This window comes from Mytilus californianus, unplaced genomic scaffold (assembly GCF_021869535.1).
Source record: "Mytilus californianus isolate M0D057914Y unplaced genomic scaffold, xbMytCali1.0.p SCAF_4, whole genome shotgun sequence".
NCBI lineage: Eukaryota > Metazoa > Mollusca > Bivalvia > Mytilida > Mytilidae > Mytilus > Mytilus californianus.
Genome location: NW_026262690.1, coordinates 88,972,382 through 88,989,529, shown reverse-complemented (window position 1 = coordinate 88,989,529; position 17,148 = coordinate 88,972,382). Strand labels below are relative to the sequence as shown.

The following is a 17,148-nucleotide window of genomic DNA, read 5'->3' as shown; positions in this document are numbered from 1 at the left end:
TTCTTTGTATGAGTTGTCTAACCTTCTTAGAACAATCCAACCATTTCATTGTCAATTTCAAAGCATGCTCAGTAAACATTTTCTGCAAAAAACAAGTTTTAGATAATAGAATATTTTTTTATAAACATAATTGTATCAATTTTTTGCATGAGCATGTTAGTGCTACCACATGGAAGTACTAACGGCACATGTTCTCATTAAAAAGGGGTCAATACCTCCGATTTTTAGCAGTTTCATTACTCTTTATGTAATAATGATACACTCTATTGTATAACAGAATGAGGGTTACTAGTTGTTATACACATTTTGGTTTACAAGAATATGATAATTGAAAACACTATAGAAATTCAAATGTTTGCACCTGGTATCAAGTTTTTTTTTTTTTATTTTTGGAGCACATGTTATGAAATATGAATATTTCATCAAGTATCCAACTTGGAGGTCATTATACCAGAGGAAGGCATTTGTAAGAGTTTTTAGTATACTTCAAGATCACACAGCTGTCGGTTAAAAAAAAGTTTCTATTTATTCGTCTTCTCTTTATGGGAGATATTTTTCAATTTATCTGTGACTGTGAAATTCACAGGTACAATTGTGTATATACGAAGTATGCACAGTCTGCAAATATTGGCCGTGAGTAAATGCTAATGAATTTATCGTTACAATAGCAAGACTTGGTACTTCACCAGAATGAAGAATTAATCTGAAAACATTAGCGACTTTTGAATTGCAAATCACAAACATTTAAGAGTATCCCTTACAAAATCTGTTGACAGAAGAAAACTTCAAATCCGGCTATTCATCCAACGGCACACTACACATGAATACCTTATATTTATATGCATTCTTAACACTTGTTGGTATAAATTTGTTCATTGATCCCAGGTCTAACAGGCACAATTTGTGTCAAACCCCCCTCATTATCTTCGCTGTGCTGGTTTTATTTTTATTTTAGTTTAATATAAGATGTTATTAATAGGCCATGAATAGGTTGTGAAAACCTGAGGGCCCTAAACTGTTTAAATCAAGCTACATATTAAAATGTAAGAGTCCTAGCTCACCTCACACATTTTAATAAAATGATAGGACTTTTTAAAATATTTACATTAAACAAACATTGATAGTCAATTTTATTTCATTATAACCGACAATTGAGCATAAAAGTCTGTCAGAGGCAAATAAGTCGTAGAATTTATGACAGCTATAATGCCTGGATGTGCAAGGTTGAAAAAGTCTATATAAAAAATTATCAGAATTATAATTTGGATCATTACGTCAACTTTAACGAGAATATGATAGTTTCTGATTATTTTTTTATGCATATCTTTTTTTGTTCAAGCAACTACGTGATTCATCTGTGCTATAACTGAGAGAAATCAAGAAAAAATTATTGAATATGGATTTCAACCTGATATGATGAACATAAAACTACGCTTCAAGAACTTAATTGATTAACGACCTTCATTTTGAATGCATTTTTCTAATTGATATTTTCATAGATATTTTTTTATTTCTGTTACAGCGACCTCCCTCAACGAATATGTTTAACCAAACAGATGATACCCAGTCCTCACGGTCGGGTGACACGCCCATAACCACTAGTCAGTCCAATACAAATTCCTCACAGATTGCAGATAATACAAGTGAGATAGGTAAGTTGATCTTAACATGCTAAGTTATCTCCCGGAATGTGGTTTCGAATATTTTTTGTACCTGCTACAAATTTTTTAAACAAATTTGGTCTGGTCATCTCAGGAATACCCAAAATTCTATAACGTCATTGCTTCAACTCATCCAGCTCCACAAGCCTGTCATGTGGTTTGCTTTTGTCCTGGTACCAGTTGCTCCACGTTAACCTCAAATGAAAGATTTTTGCATTAGACTCTTAGACCCTAAATCAACAAATTTTACATAAAGGACTCATAACTTTGAGGCCATTAACTCATGACTCTGGTTCCAACAACTTTCATGTGCTATGTGAAAAGTTCTCTATGTTAAATAGATGGGCAACTCTTGTCTCAGCAATCTTCATAAAAGTGCATTTTTCTTTGGGACAGTTCTTGACATTGGTCATAGCAAATAATTGAATCATCCACAAAAATATGTCTGCTGTCTAGGCCAGGTTGTGTATTGGTTTATATTGATTGGTTAAACATATGGCATTCCATGCAGCATGTTACTAACACGTTGAATTTGTTTTTACATTCATTAAATTTAATTTGAACCTGCATTAGAGCATAATTTGAGACCTTGATTAATATTTTTTTTTATAAATCTATCATGCAGAGTCATTTTAACTGCTTCAATGTTTTAATTTTTGATAACGTTTTAAAATTATCAGTGTTAAATGAAGTATGGTTTGCAGTTTTAGCAATTCTTGTAGTCTAATTAATTAAAACCAAGTTGGCCTCGAGTTTTGTTTAGGTTTTTGGTTCTGACAGATCATACTAATGGCCTAGCATTCTCAATCGAACATCATATCCAAATAGCTTTGCACTCTGTTTGAGTGGGTCATATTGAAATTAATTTTCGTAACTTCCTAAAAACATTTGCAGTGCCATGAAATGGGGAGGAATTCAGAATCTTAATAATCTCAGTTAATAAGAAAAAAATCATTAACTTAATTGGTAAATAGTAATTGGCCGTGGAAAGAATTGAAGACGCTCTCAGTGACAGCCGTCTTTAGTTTTATCTAGTTGGTAATAGTAATTCTGCTTTAAGTTGCAGACAGGTGCTAGAAATAGGTATTACCGAGGCACTTTTCCTCTCAAAACAATTTATACGTGGATCAAATTGAATCGGCCTCACATGTTTACAAGTAATATGTAGTGCATATTCACTAAGTAATGTTATATAATATGTAGCTAAATGTACCCACATGAAAAAGATAGCATTCTATTTCATCTTGCCACCCAAGATACTGGGTTAAAAGTCTTACTTGCTCATTTTCTCAATGGATTTTAAATGAAACCCACAACTTTTCATCTCCATTTTTCGGTAATGGGTAATTTTTTCTTATATATAACAAATGGGTTGGGAAAGGTGGTCTGTTCTATGTTTTTAGTGTAAAACTTTAAAATACTTCAAAATTTTGGTTCAACTTTATGAAGAAACGAAAAGTTTTTCTCCTGAAATCGACTTCCAGTTGTTTTATCTTTTCTTCTTAATATCTATCCAATCTATGAACAAGTGACCCGTTAGTCTGATACAACTACAATCTGGTATCGACATAAGGAAATTGTGTCATTAACCCCCAGAAAAGGGTATAGAATTCATTGATTGTGCCAAGATTTTCCAAATGAGTTTGCCGGGTTAGAACATAATTTCTTAAGAGATAATTAGAGAGGAATTAATCCAGGAGCTAATTAAATTTTGTCTGTAAGCTGTTGACATTGATCTTCAATATTAGCTTTTTACATATTAGACGATAACAATAGCCATTGTTAGTTCTAATTTTATTTCACCACTCAGTGATTTAATTTTCTCATTTAACTCCCTAGCTCTTTGAAATTAGACTTTCTATATTACAATACTGTTTAGTGAATATAAGAAATTCAATAGACGTTTCCACTCAATGGTTACAGAATAGCGATTTCTATCCCCAACTGGTAACAATTGTTTCTATTACAGCATATTCTTACTGCAGCAACCGTTTATGACGATTACATTCAAATTGGTGTATTACAACTTAATTTTCCTTTCGCCAAACATAGAAATTTGTCAGGGATATTTTTACATTGACTTGGTTAATGTCTTTATCGGTCCAGTTAGTCCGTTAATTGTGTTTTTTGTTGCGACGTTTTCTGGAAGAATGACCACATAGCATTATTGACGGTACCTCCTTATGCTTGGAGTATGTCCTGTACGAATTAAAGCTAATTTGGTATTGTGTGTAAATGCTTAATCTATAAAGATTGAGATCGGCAGGCGGAAATGTAAGCTGCAGGTCCACATTAACGGGGGGAAGTGAGCTGAAGAATGCCAATAAGTAGCAAACACAGCAGAGAAAAAGTAAATGTGCTATTTAATACAATCGGCAGATTGGAAATAAACATAATGATTTCTTGGCGTGTGATTAGAAAATGTTCAATATCGTCTCAACAATTGTAATAACATTGTCTTTTCTTTTGCAATAATGAAGGCGGCATATCTTTAATCAAATCATTTGGAAAAGATCTAGATTTGTTAATTTGTTTGGTATTATAACAGGGGGCACATGTTTCATTCCGAGTTTAGAATCCTAATAATAGCCGACTATTAAACCTCTGTGTTAAGCCAGGGGTAGATATGAATGATATCAGATTGAATAGGCTACGATTTTTTGCTTTATTTAACTATTACATATTTGAAAAGGTTCATAAATTGAAGACCCTTACTTTGGTGACACTGCCCATCCTTCTTTTGACTTTATATGTATGGTGTCATTGTTCGTGTGTAATCATCTACGTACTGAGCTCTATCTGATATCTATCTGTAAAAAATAATAAAGTATTTCACGACCCAGAACCTAACACCGTTCTCAATTAATTAGAATATTTCTCAATAAGAGATCCGAGGTCTTTTCGGTGACGGAAAATTTTAATATTCCTTTTATGAATTAAGTGAAAATAACTTGTGTTCAATTAATTCTACCCCATTATGTTTCAAATTATCCTTGAACTAGCTAAAAAAAGGGTATTTTGCTTTTATGGATATTTAAAAGAGTTCATTAAATATGGAGTCTGTTGGTCGTTTATCATTCATACTGAACCTTATTGTATTTCTTCAGAATTGTCTAACTATATCAATTAAGGTTATAGCCATCCATATTATTATACTTTTTCGGAAAAATCTTTGTCCAAATTTTTTGAAGTTGTACCTCCCAAGTTGTGGGAATATGCAGGGTCTGTCATAAGAGATCTATCTTTGTTCATCGAAGGCTTTAGACTACTCAAAATTTTGGCGAGCCTGTGAATAAGTCCAGTATGAGATACCACAAGTGTCATTTAGATCCTTATTCCCTTTAAAATCGATTAGAGATTTTATAAAATCGGTTGTAATAGACATCTAAGAAAGTCCAAAAATTTAGTTTGTCAAGATGCCCATTTTATATGATAAAGCGCTTTTTATCTTTTTCTAAGGCTTAAATGGATTTATATTTAGATTAAGCTTTTCTCGGCCGTAGGATTAAAGACTACATGATTGTTATTTCTTCGAGTTTTTGTCATGTTTACTTTAGGTTTTGATTTCCATCGTCCTTTCCATAGATAAACGTCATCATATTTCTGCTGGCTTTGAAGTTGTAACCGTGGCAATGGAATTTCAGTCCTGTCCAATTGTTTTGGAGAAGGAAAGGATCATAATACCATTTTTGTCTACGTTATTAAGGGTGGGATATATCCATTGTGCATTAAATGCATAACAGCTAATAATTTCATATTTTGATAGCTAAGAAAATAAATATATCTGTCAATGTGAACGATTATGTGATAATAAGGCTAATATTTGCATGCACTAGCCTACGGGACAGGGTTTATTCTATTATTAAACTCAAGATATCTGTACTTAGGCAGTGAACAATATTCAACAAATAGTATAATAATACATGACTAAAGTTATAAACAAAAATTTATTGATATATTACTACATTTGCACACTTATGTTTTGTTTAAAATGTTTTGTTCAGTTGCTGAGTTGCTGTCTCATATTACTACATTTGCACACTTATGTTTTGTTTAAAATATTTTGTTCAGTTGTTGAGTTGCTGTCTCATGGATGTTTTAAACTTATCTTTACAAATAGTCGGAATATGTTGGTCTTGAAATTCATATGTTAGTTATACCCTCCATCCAATCTAATCTTGAAATCTAGGCCTGGATACTCATTGTGATAGTTACACCTAGGAGTCTATGTTCCTTTCCTATTGATGTAAAGTATGTTCTCTCACGCTTCTCATTCAGAAATAGGGGTATTTAGTAGTAAACTTGTAATTTCCATTCATAATTTTGTCTGCATATTTATGCATGCTGATCATACAAAAACAGCTGTGATCTGGTTCCTGTGTCTGAAGGAATCTTCTACTATTACTATGCTTTGTAGTAAAATTTACACCTTTATACAGTTGTTAACCAACAGGACTATAAAACATTAATAATATTCAACTTTTATATTGAATAAAATGTTCAATTCATAATACTTCATTCACGACTTAAAAAATCTCACATTTATGTATAGAAATGGAAAATTTAATTTCTGGACTATTAAAGTGTCTTCAGTGGATGGGTTCTTTGTTTGTTTTCTGCTAATGTTTGACATTTTTATGCCATATTATCTCTTTTTGTCATCAAATCAGAAAATAATGTAAAAACATTTTAACCTTCCACCCCATGATTCTTAATCCAACTTTGACAAATAGCAAATATTTGAAAATGTAATTCTTTTGGCTATGGAAGTTAAATCTCCTCATTCATATTCATGGCAGTCACACATTTTAAAGCCAGTTAAGGGATTTTTGTTAAGTTCGTCTTTTTTAGTATGCACACTTTCAACGCCATAAAAGCAGGATTTAGTTGGCTATTCAATGAAATGTTTGTGTATAAAATAAAATTAATGCCCAAGTGAAAACTAACATTGCTTGTTACTCAATGGTAAATGGGTCTGAAATTGCCCAAGAGGAATTAATTATACCGCATCCGTAAGGGATTTACTTCCAACCCTCCAATGTATGCTTCATTTCACCATCCTTTAATGGCTGAATTATTTCGGTAAACAAAGTTTTTTGCCAATGATTTATCATCAATGAAAATGACAACTCGTAAAATTTTATTTCTTGTCCTATAAAATAAGTATTATTTTATTATGATGCTAGTTACATTTTCTCCCCGACTTGCAGTTTCATGCAATGGATTTACTTCTTTATTATTTTCCATGTGTATTTTTTGTACATTTTATATCTTATCGAATTGAAGTTTATCCAGCAGCTGTTGTTTGTGTCCGACCGGAGTGTCCATGGTTTTCACATGTGTTGTTTGTGTTCGACCGGAGTGTCCATGGTTTTCACATATGTTTACGTTCCCTAAAACAAATTTGGTGATGTGTGTTTGATCCTTTAAAGTATTTTTTCCAAGAAATTTGTTAAACACTATGATTTCCTTGAAAGGTGACTGTAAGGATTGTCCTGAATAGTTTAAGGAAGTAATATTTACAGAACAACAGTGAACATGTTGGACTATTGGGTCCTGTCAGGACTTTCTTTGACTAATGGGTCATGTCAGGACTTTGCCATGGAATATCATTGAATACTTGAATTTTTTTTGTAGACCGAACATAATCTGTTTGTGAATTGTCAAAAGAGAAAAAACAAAACATATTGAAAGGCCTAAAACTGCATGTATATAAAAATCCAAATTTAGATTGAACAAAAACAAAATTATTCATAGGTATGAAAATTCATCTAGTGTATTTATTATTCACATCAGCTCTCTAACTAAACATGTTTTAATGGTCTCATTTATCTTAAAATACTAATTTTCAACAGACTGATCATGAGGTTAGATAGCTTCCAAAAAAAATAGCGAAGGTACAAAAATATAGCTTCAAGTTTCTAAAATTTAAAACTGGTAAAAGTTGTAACTGGGTGGTTTCAGTTGACATCATGTAATGTGAAACAGCTAGGTTACTATTTTTGGTCCTGTCATTTTTTTTTTTTTCATTGATGAGTCAACAATATTTTTGGGTGACCTATTATGTTTCTGTGAAATATGATGAGTGAAATGTACACTGTGATTAAAACCTTACACAGCTACATTCAATTTGTGTGTTTATTGTCCATAGTGTATCCCATTAGCGTCCCACTGTGTTTATAACTGGATCGGCCACAGTCATAATTAAACCCTGGAATTTTACTTGTTTTCTCTTTAATAACAGCCAAAATTGCCCATTGATTTCTGCAAATTAAAGACATTTTAGCAAATTTAATAGGAAACTGAGCTGTTCAGATTTCCTACTTGGTTAAAGATAGGAATTTATCTAAAGTGTTCAAAATTCTAGAATAGAATAATTAGAAAAGTCTTGCCGAAATTAAATCAGTATGTTTCTGAAAAGAAGAAAAATTATTGAACAGAGATTTATCAAAACTATGCACTTCAAGTAAAGTTCAGAAGTATGTGATAATGAACTCGAAGGAATAGTCAAGCCTAATTTATTTTGCAGAAATAAACCTCTTTGAATATAATGCAGCTAAAAGATAGGCGAAAAGATAGGAAAAGTTCAGATATGTCATTAACTGGTATAGATTACACTTAATGGCATTGTTTGCAGTCTATGCATTACTCTGGCCAGCTCTGCTAACAACTGACCATGCATGTTTTCCTTTTACACAGCCTGATGATCTAGAAATCTGAGAAACTTAATGACTTTATCAAAAAGTATGTTTAGGGGGTATCCAATGCCAAAAATATAACATTTCTGTCTTCTGACAGAATATAATTATTCTTTTTTCGTTATTTATCTTTCAATGCAAAATTTAATCAGTGATCTATTTTCAAGTTAAAGGGGAGATAACTTACTTGGACTTATCAAGTTATCCCCTAACAAAACAGTTTTTGTAAAATATGAAATTAAATATGTTTTATTAAATTTGTTTAACTGCAGATGGCAGTAATTGAATTTTGTCCAATTTATCATCGACTTTTCATTTAAGATAAAAGATGCGTTTTCCTACTTATAAGCTCAGCACGTTGGACTTGACTGAATTGAATTGCACTCAAGTTTTCTTCCATATTTTCAAGTATCATAATTTCCTCATAGCATAAAGCAAGGACCGTATATTGATTACATCTTAGCAACCCATGGTAGTTAGATATGGCATTTAGAATAGCCCTTGCCGTGGCGTGATTGGCACAAATCAATGCAATTGTTCATTTCAGGAACTAGGGAAAATTATTTTTGTTCAAGAATTGTTTATTCATAAAACAAAATGGTAGATTGTCAGAGATAAGAAAATTGGTTTATACAAGAAAAAAATAATCAAATATTATTTTAACAGAAAAAATGTCTCCAAATTTTTGTCAATGCAAATGATATTTTTTTTTTTAGAAAAACCACCACAAGAGATAATATACAAATATTAAAACCTGAGCTTCTTCAAATTGGCAATGTACTGAATAAGTTCTAAATCTGTTGATTTTTCACAAGTAATAAAGTTATAAAAATTAAAATAATAAAGCAAGGTAAATGTTGTAAAGAATGCAATTTGGGTCAGGTATTATGTTTTAGCAAAACACACCTCTTAAACTAAATATACATCCTGCATTCAAATGATGGAATGGAATGAGCTGAATTATTCTTCTTCCATCAAAGTCTTAGAGAATAAGGAATTCGTCACTGGCCCCATCCTAAAGTTTAAAAGCAGGTTAGCTGCATGAGTAAACAGCATTAAACTTAAAAGGTTTTGGAGCATGCCAAGTGTGTGGAGAAGTGATTTGTTTAAATAAAAATAAAGAAATTTGTTGAAAGCTTTTCTCATAAGGATTAACTTCTTGGTCTTCCAGTAATTTCTGATGACAAACTTTTTTTGTCCTGTCACTTAATTATAAATAAGAATTGCAAAGGTTTATATGGTTTTGAATGTTCAATGTCGATATGACTTATTATATTTGTTTTACATGTTTGTAAAAATGGTAATATATGGAAAGCCTCATAAATCATTTTTTTCATCCATTCTTAAAATAAAATTGTAACATATATAATTTGTATAATATTTGTACTAAATCCTACAATTACATGAAACATGTTACTAAAATTAGCACAAATAATCGTGCTTGACTTGCATAAATATTACTTCTTTATATATAAAAAATTTGAAAAAAAAATTGGATAGGAAAATTAATTATTAGGGTTATAAAGGGTTTAGAACAATTTGAAAAAAAAAATTGGATAAGAAAATTAATTATTAGGGTTAGAAAGGGTTTAGAACAATTTGTTGTATTGTTATACAATGTACGAATATGACAAGCCATGGCATAACAAGATCACAGTGTGAGACAAATGAAATGGACATCTGTTAGTGACAGCTCCAGTGATATATATTATTCTGCTTGTGACACATATCAAACTTATGATGAAATATTAGCATAATAAATAGCCTGGCTACATAAGTAACAGCACATAAATGAAAACCATTTATAACTGTTTAGTACATGGTCCGTGACACTACACCTTAAAAACAATGGATATTAATGGAAGGCCTCTTTATAACACAGGTCAGTCATATTTATATGGAAAAAATCTGTTTAGTGTTTCGTCTATGTTTTATTTTGGCCAGAGGAAAGATTGGACCATAGTTTAGGGGTCAGAGGTTAATTTTTCTTAAAAGATCATGGTCAGGGATGGATCAGTGGGAGATAGAGATACATAAGCAAAAGCTTTCTCTGTTCTCCAAAGCAAATTTCCGGTTATTTATTAGAGAAAAAACTCAGTAAATTACAACATACTCAGTTAAAATAAGTGACATTTATCATATAGCTAATTTTGATCAAGCAGAGACCTCTATCCAAACTAAAAACAAATTTGTCTAATAGCTTGAGGGATTAGTTTGAGTATGCTAGCTCTCTGACAACTTTTGATTGATGGCAAAAGAAATCTTCTCTGACAATCACTATATATTCTGCTGCTTTAAGAAATTACACATTCCCGATAACAAATTTTATCTTTGTGAAATCGGCCTTCCCTACAGTTTGGAGGGTGTTATAGTTTCTCAGTCATATAATTTAATCTCAGAAATATTTTCTGCTATAATGCATTTCCTTTCTGGAGAGTTTTTTTTCCTTCCCACATCATAGCCATTTCCTACCATCTTAAAGTTTTACATTAACAGTTAAGGCTGAGGAAACGTTTGTCATTTTTTTTTTCATTTCATGCCCATTGTTATAATTATTGTCTTGTGTTGGTCTTTAGATGGTATCATTGTTTTTTCTTTCATACCCATTGTCATAACTATTGTCTTGTGTTGGTCTTTAGATGGTATCAGTATCGTCTGTATTTGCCAAGCTGTTCAAGCAATTCTTTATCATCGTTCTATCATTTTGTTGTAGAAAACTTTTATTTTGATTGGATTATATTGAAAAATTGTAGCTAGACTTTGGAGAAGCCTCTATCCAATTTATTTTGATTAGAAATGGATTCCAATTAATTTGTGATCATTCATACACTGCTTGTGCTTATAATTAAATTGGCGGCCTGATGTGGAAAATATGATTATTGAATCTAAAACTTTCTGGCATTACTGTCATCTAATGTGCAAAATAGTCTCTTATCTAAATTTTCAGAACTATCTATTCTTCCAAAAATAAATTAAGCATCTATTGTTGAAAGCAGCATGTACTTGATATTTGAAATATTTAGTGTTTACATTCCTCTGTGAGTTTACAGATGTTTTGGAGTGATGTTGAAATATTTTCCCTTTAATTGTATATAATATATATATTTATATATGATATATCTTATATCTTATAATAAATAAAAGGTTTAACATTTGGGAAAAAAAAGGCAAGCACCTAGGTAAAAATAAAAATCTCACTTTTTGCTCAACCTTGTAATAAGTAGCTAGTTGTTATGCAGAGCCATGCATTGTTACTAAAATGGGGTTTGCCTAATGAGTAGTTAGACCTTTTTATAGAAAGTAAATTTGCATATTTGTTTTGAGAAATAGAATGTTTTAAAAGCAATTAAATGTAAAATAAGATGGGACATCTTGACACAATATTTTATAAACATAAGATTAATACATAGATTGTCATTTGTTTAATGTCCAGTGGCAAATAGTTCATGAATTTTCAGGAAAGTGAGAGAAAAAAAATTGATAAGTAATAATAGTCTCAATCAAAATCATTTGAAATTAAAGAAACCAGTTGACCTTTTTAAATTGTGGGAAATTTAGAAGTAATGAAATTAAATTTTTGTAAGGACCTGCAATTAAAACTGATCAAGAAATCAACACTTCTGGTATGGTTTGTTTAATGGTGGCTTATTATATTTCATTCACAATGATGTTTAAGGGAGTTATGTTTTATTTAAGACTGATAGAGATCTTTTTTTAAACAGTTTGAGTGGTTTTATGTGGGCTTCCATTAATTTAATTCCAGTTATCTATATTACAAAAATTTTTGTAATTTTCATAGCTTATAATCGGTGTAGTTAAGAGCATTTAATGAAGTAATTTAGGTATGGTTTTGTTGCTGAAATATCAGGTGTCTTTATCCTTGGATTTCATATCTGATGGTTTAATAAAAAAACATCACAGGTGAGGTGTTGAAAAATATTTTTTTCTTTTCAAATATTTTTCATTAAAATAACCAAGGATGGTATATTATATGTGCGGTAGAGTACTTTATATGCAAATTCAAAGTGAAAATTACACCATGTTCTCTTTTGAATAAATGTTTTTTTGTACTTTTTTGAAAATTATAATATTTTGTACTGATATTACTTCACTTATAAATGTGAATTAATAGGTTGTCAAAATTAATGTTGTCATACTAGAGTAATTTCCCCTGAATAACAATGACCACCCAATATCATCTTTTGATTTAGTGTTTTATGGCGTAAAATCAAAAATATTGATGTACAATTATAATTCACATTCCGTGAAAATTGAAAAGATATTAGTTGTATGTCAGCAATTAGTTGTCATTATTTAACAGTTTCATTGGAAGGGGAGATAACTCTTAATAATTTTGCATGAAGTGAAAACAATTCCGACCAGCTGGATAGCCTAATTGACCTAATTAATAAATTGGTCATTATATATTTGTAGGTGATGGTTTAGACAATAGTGTAGGGTCAGGAGAGGGTACAGCAGATGAAGAATTAGAAGACAGAACGGGGTCAAAACGACAGAAAAAAAGAGGAATATTTCCCAAAGCTGCTACAAATGTCATGAGAGCATGGTTATTTCATCATTTAACTGTAAGTAGCCTCCCTTAGTGTACAGTTGATAAGTAGTAAATATAAGTAATTAACGTCAGTAGATTGCTTGTATATTTTAATAGGTCTGCAAAGTAAAGTCAGACACTGTTGATTAATTTCTATTCATCGTGCACTACTATTTACAGTTTTTTTGAAATTTGGTAAAAATAGTCAAAATAAACTCCTTTGCCAGGGCACATGTAAATGAAGAAAAGGATTTTAAATATCCTGCTTAATACAAAGTTTTTCTAATTGTTTTGAATTAAAAGATCTGTCTGCAAAATATAAGTTACCCAGAAACAACACTATTCCATCTCAAACCAAAACGGAGACCATTTTAATACATTACTGCATTCAGTAAATTCGTAAAACTATGGTTTTAGGAGATTTGCGATGATTTCAGCTACAGAAGTATTTAGCCGATGATAATAATAAATTAATCTGCAGTATTATAGACTTAGTCATAGATAAAGTACAATAGAAAAGTACATGCAGTAACTGTCAGGCTTTATTACAGGGGAAGTAATTATATCGCGAAAAAATGTATAGATAAAAACAAATCCATCGTAGTGCATACTTGTGTGATTTGATCAGAATTTACCATCTATTGGCCAAGGCAGGAATGAGATGTACTAAAAAACATATCAAGTTATGATGTGTAATTAACATACTCAAGAATCGCAGCACGTTTTCGACATGTATTTCATAACATCATCGTAAAAAGACGGCATCCTCCTCATCCATTAGAAATGATGTGTTTTTTTGTTGTATGAGTTTTGACAAATGAGCAAGTGAAATAAGGGGGTAATCCTTGCCAGCTATCAAGTCTCACATCTATCTGAGGAGGGCTTGCAGATATTTTGATGAAAGCAGAGGTATTTAACAATGATTAGAAGCCTTCATCCCCCAGATATTTACGCTAATGAATCTTGTCATAACGGTGATGAACGGAAATGTGTGTGTATTGATGGATGGATATACGGTTATAATTGAATGATATCATATCATATCATATGTAATCCTCTAATAACAAATTTCTCTTATTGGTTCCCATGTAAAAAATAACTTTCTGACATATGTTAATTTGGAGTTACTGATCCTCATCTTAACATAGCTAGGCCTCGTCAAAAAATACGGGGAAAAAATTTAACATTGGCAACTTATCTATCTGGATAATGGAGATTTCAACTAAGACCTAAACAAAAATGAGCTACCTAATCATATCTCAAAACTGTCATTGCTATCGGTAAGATTTGGACGTTTTCATCAACCCCCTAACAATTGACAAACAAAAGTATTAACCTTTTAATCCAGAAGAAAATTGATGCAAAATCAGACTTGAAATTGATGTATAATTTTCACTATTTATTCAAGAGGCAAAATGAATATTCTTGTTCGTTGTTTAAGGAGAAATCTTCATTTTCTAATAATTACCATTTTGAACAAAAGGAACGATATCTGATTTCTCATGGTATGGAGCATTTTACACTGAGACGAGAAACTATTCAATATGCATTGCTATGTCCGTATCAAAATTCACACATGAAATTCTGTCTTTTATGACTTTGTACCATTGGGTGACAGACCATATAAAGACTAACTATTTAAACCATTGTGTCCTAAATGGTGATATCCCGTCCCCCAAAAGTGTGAGAGACAAAGGTTAATGAGAAACGCAGGTTTAATGTAGATTGGGTTAATAGTACTACATAAATTAATCTGTTATTTTGTAATGGTATACGCCATACCCTGTAGGATCACTTTATTTTTACTGTGTTTTAATTGCTCTAAGTTATTTATATTACCACAAATCGAGATTCTTGTTGACAAAAGAGAAGAAAAAAACGGGTGATGAAAAGTAGAACATTGGTTCTGGAATTGAAATTTGATTACAATTGAAATATGAATTTAATCAAACAATATTCACTAATTTTCAAATTCATTAATATAGTTTTCGTCTAGATTGAAACCCAGTGGAGATTTAATTTACCCACTTAACTAGTTTTCATACGAAATGGATATTTATTTATCAAGAAATAATTCAATCAGCGAATTTGTGGCTGATCTAAAACGATAGGTGACTCCGCAAGCATCCGATTCATCATATGATCAATTCTACATGGGTGATCTATAGAACTTAATAAAGCAAATTTCCAAATTTTCCAATTAAGTATGGTTATTTTGCAAACCAGCTGATTAGGTTAGCCTCAACAAAAATTGATTCAATATGATGGTTTCTTATTTGACTTGATTTCAGCTGTCATTTTTGTCTACTTTTTCAGAAAAGTTACTCTCTCTCGTTTCCTTTATTACATCAGTGGGAGGAAAATTGCTAAGATATTTCTGCAGCCTTATCAAGATGGGGGCAATAAAAACATTCTGCAGAAACCTGATTTTAACCCAAAAAAAAATCTTTTAAAATTATTTTTTTACCTCACTTTTATTGAAATTAATACATATATATTGAAAGCATTTAATAAAATCAACTAGATTTTTCAGAATTCAATTTTATTTTTTTCAATTTTTTTTTTTATAAATGCTTTATTTGCCTGAAATTAAAACTAATTTCTCAAAAATGACAAGTTGAACTGATAAATTGATTTTAATAAAAATTCAATTGGAATTAGAATTTGATGGATCAGTTTTAATTTCATCTGTTGGAAATGACCAGTTTTTAACAGTGAAATACCAGGTTTAATTTAATTTGTTGCTCTAATTAACTTCATTGAAGCATTTTGTACTGGGGGACATTAGGAAGCAGGCGTGAATTCCCTTGCCTATCTTGATGGGTCTCTTTTGTAATGTTCTGTAAAATTGGTTACAAAACATCAGTCCTGACACTTGAATTAAAATCCACTGATCTTTAGAAATGTCCAAATCTGTTGGTTTCCACAAGTGTTGACCATTGTAACTGACCATTGTCTATGGTGATCATGGGTCATTTGACACCAGACCCACAGCTTTGTGTTGATAAATGATCAGACACTTGACCGTGACAGCTTCGGTATTGATATTAGATTAGCATAGCTCTTTGTTTATGGGCCAAAGAAATACTCATTTATGGGACAGCATATGCGCTGAAGTAATGCACATGCTTTTACTTTCAAACAGGACTACCTTAGAATGTAAATTAGGTCTAAATATGGACATTTCTTTAGAAGTGTACATAAATATTAATATAAGCTCTGCTGTCAGACTTTTATTGATGTAAAATTTTACCAACTTTCTCAGGATGATCTTTTGTTTGTTAGATTTTAGGTGATCAGTTACAACAGAAGAATTATCCATTTAACAATTGATTTACCTTCTAACGAAATTACAGAATGGGAAAATAATTGTATATTTTGTAAAATTCTTTTGGTGGTATTGATGAATTGCCTAATTACATAAGGTCCTGTTAAAATACAGCTCTTCTACCTAATGGAAGGGTCAGGAGGCTGGCTTAGACACTGTAAATTAAGGTTTTGACAAGGGGAAGTAAATCATGTCGGTCTGACAGGGGTGTCATTAAGCCAAGAATATGAGACATTCTAGTATCATTAACACCATTCTCAAGTCATTGGTGTCCAAATTGGCATGAAAATCGCAACAAAATTACATGTTTTTCTACCAAATTGTTTCCCTTTTGTGCTAGACTTTTACCAATTGGTCATAATTAGCAATAGATTCATCCAAACTTTTAAACATTCATTTATCAAACTGACATTTTAAACATTCTATTTTCTGAAGTCTGAAGTTCCAGAGCTGCAATTTTCATTAAATAAGTATGGTTCACGTTAGAAACAAATATTGCTCGTCTAATTGAAAAATTTGCCGAATTCCAATTTCAGTATTGAAAGGCATCTTTCTACAAGCAACAAACAAGCTTATCAGAAAAGTAACAATAATGTTGGTATTGAAAGACATTAAAAATAGTTATGAATTTTTATCATTAGTGGATAAAAAATAAATCTTACACAACTATTTTAAAACTTTCACCGATCGATCGGAGACATAAAGTCAGTTATTTTAGGGAAGATCAGAGTCTGATAAGAATTTTTAAGTTGAAGACTTGAGACCTTCTAACCTTCAGATCAACACATATAGATCAATTTCCATTTAAATAAGTGTAGTTAGATTTGAACATTGTCAAAGGTTTAATATAATTACCATTCATTTTAAAATGAGTCGTAGTGTATGTGCCGGATAATGGTGTTTTGCTAA

At 31.2% G+C, this 17,148-nt stretch overlaps 1 protein-coding gene across 2 annotated transcripts in view; it reads left to right on the top strand.

Annotated features, from left to right (window-relative positions):
- The window catches only part of LOC127738872 (homeobox protein Meis1-like), a 66,303-nt gene that overhangs the window by 30,271 nt on the left and 18,884 nt on the right, over positions 1-17,148 (top strand). For both annotated transcript variants that reach the window (XM_052250327.1, XM_052250326.1), the window contains 2 exons: positions 1,523-1,652; positions 12,794-12,945. In XM_052250327.1, the coding sequence (XP_052106287.1) occupies positions 1,523-1,652; positions 12,794-12,945 (282 nt within the window). The remainder of the gene's footprint in view (positions 1-1,522; positions 1,653-12,793; positions 12,946-17,148) is intronic.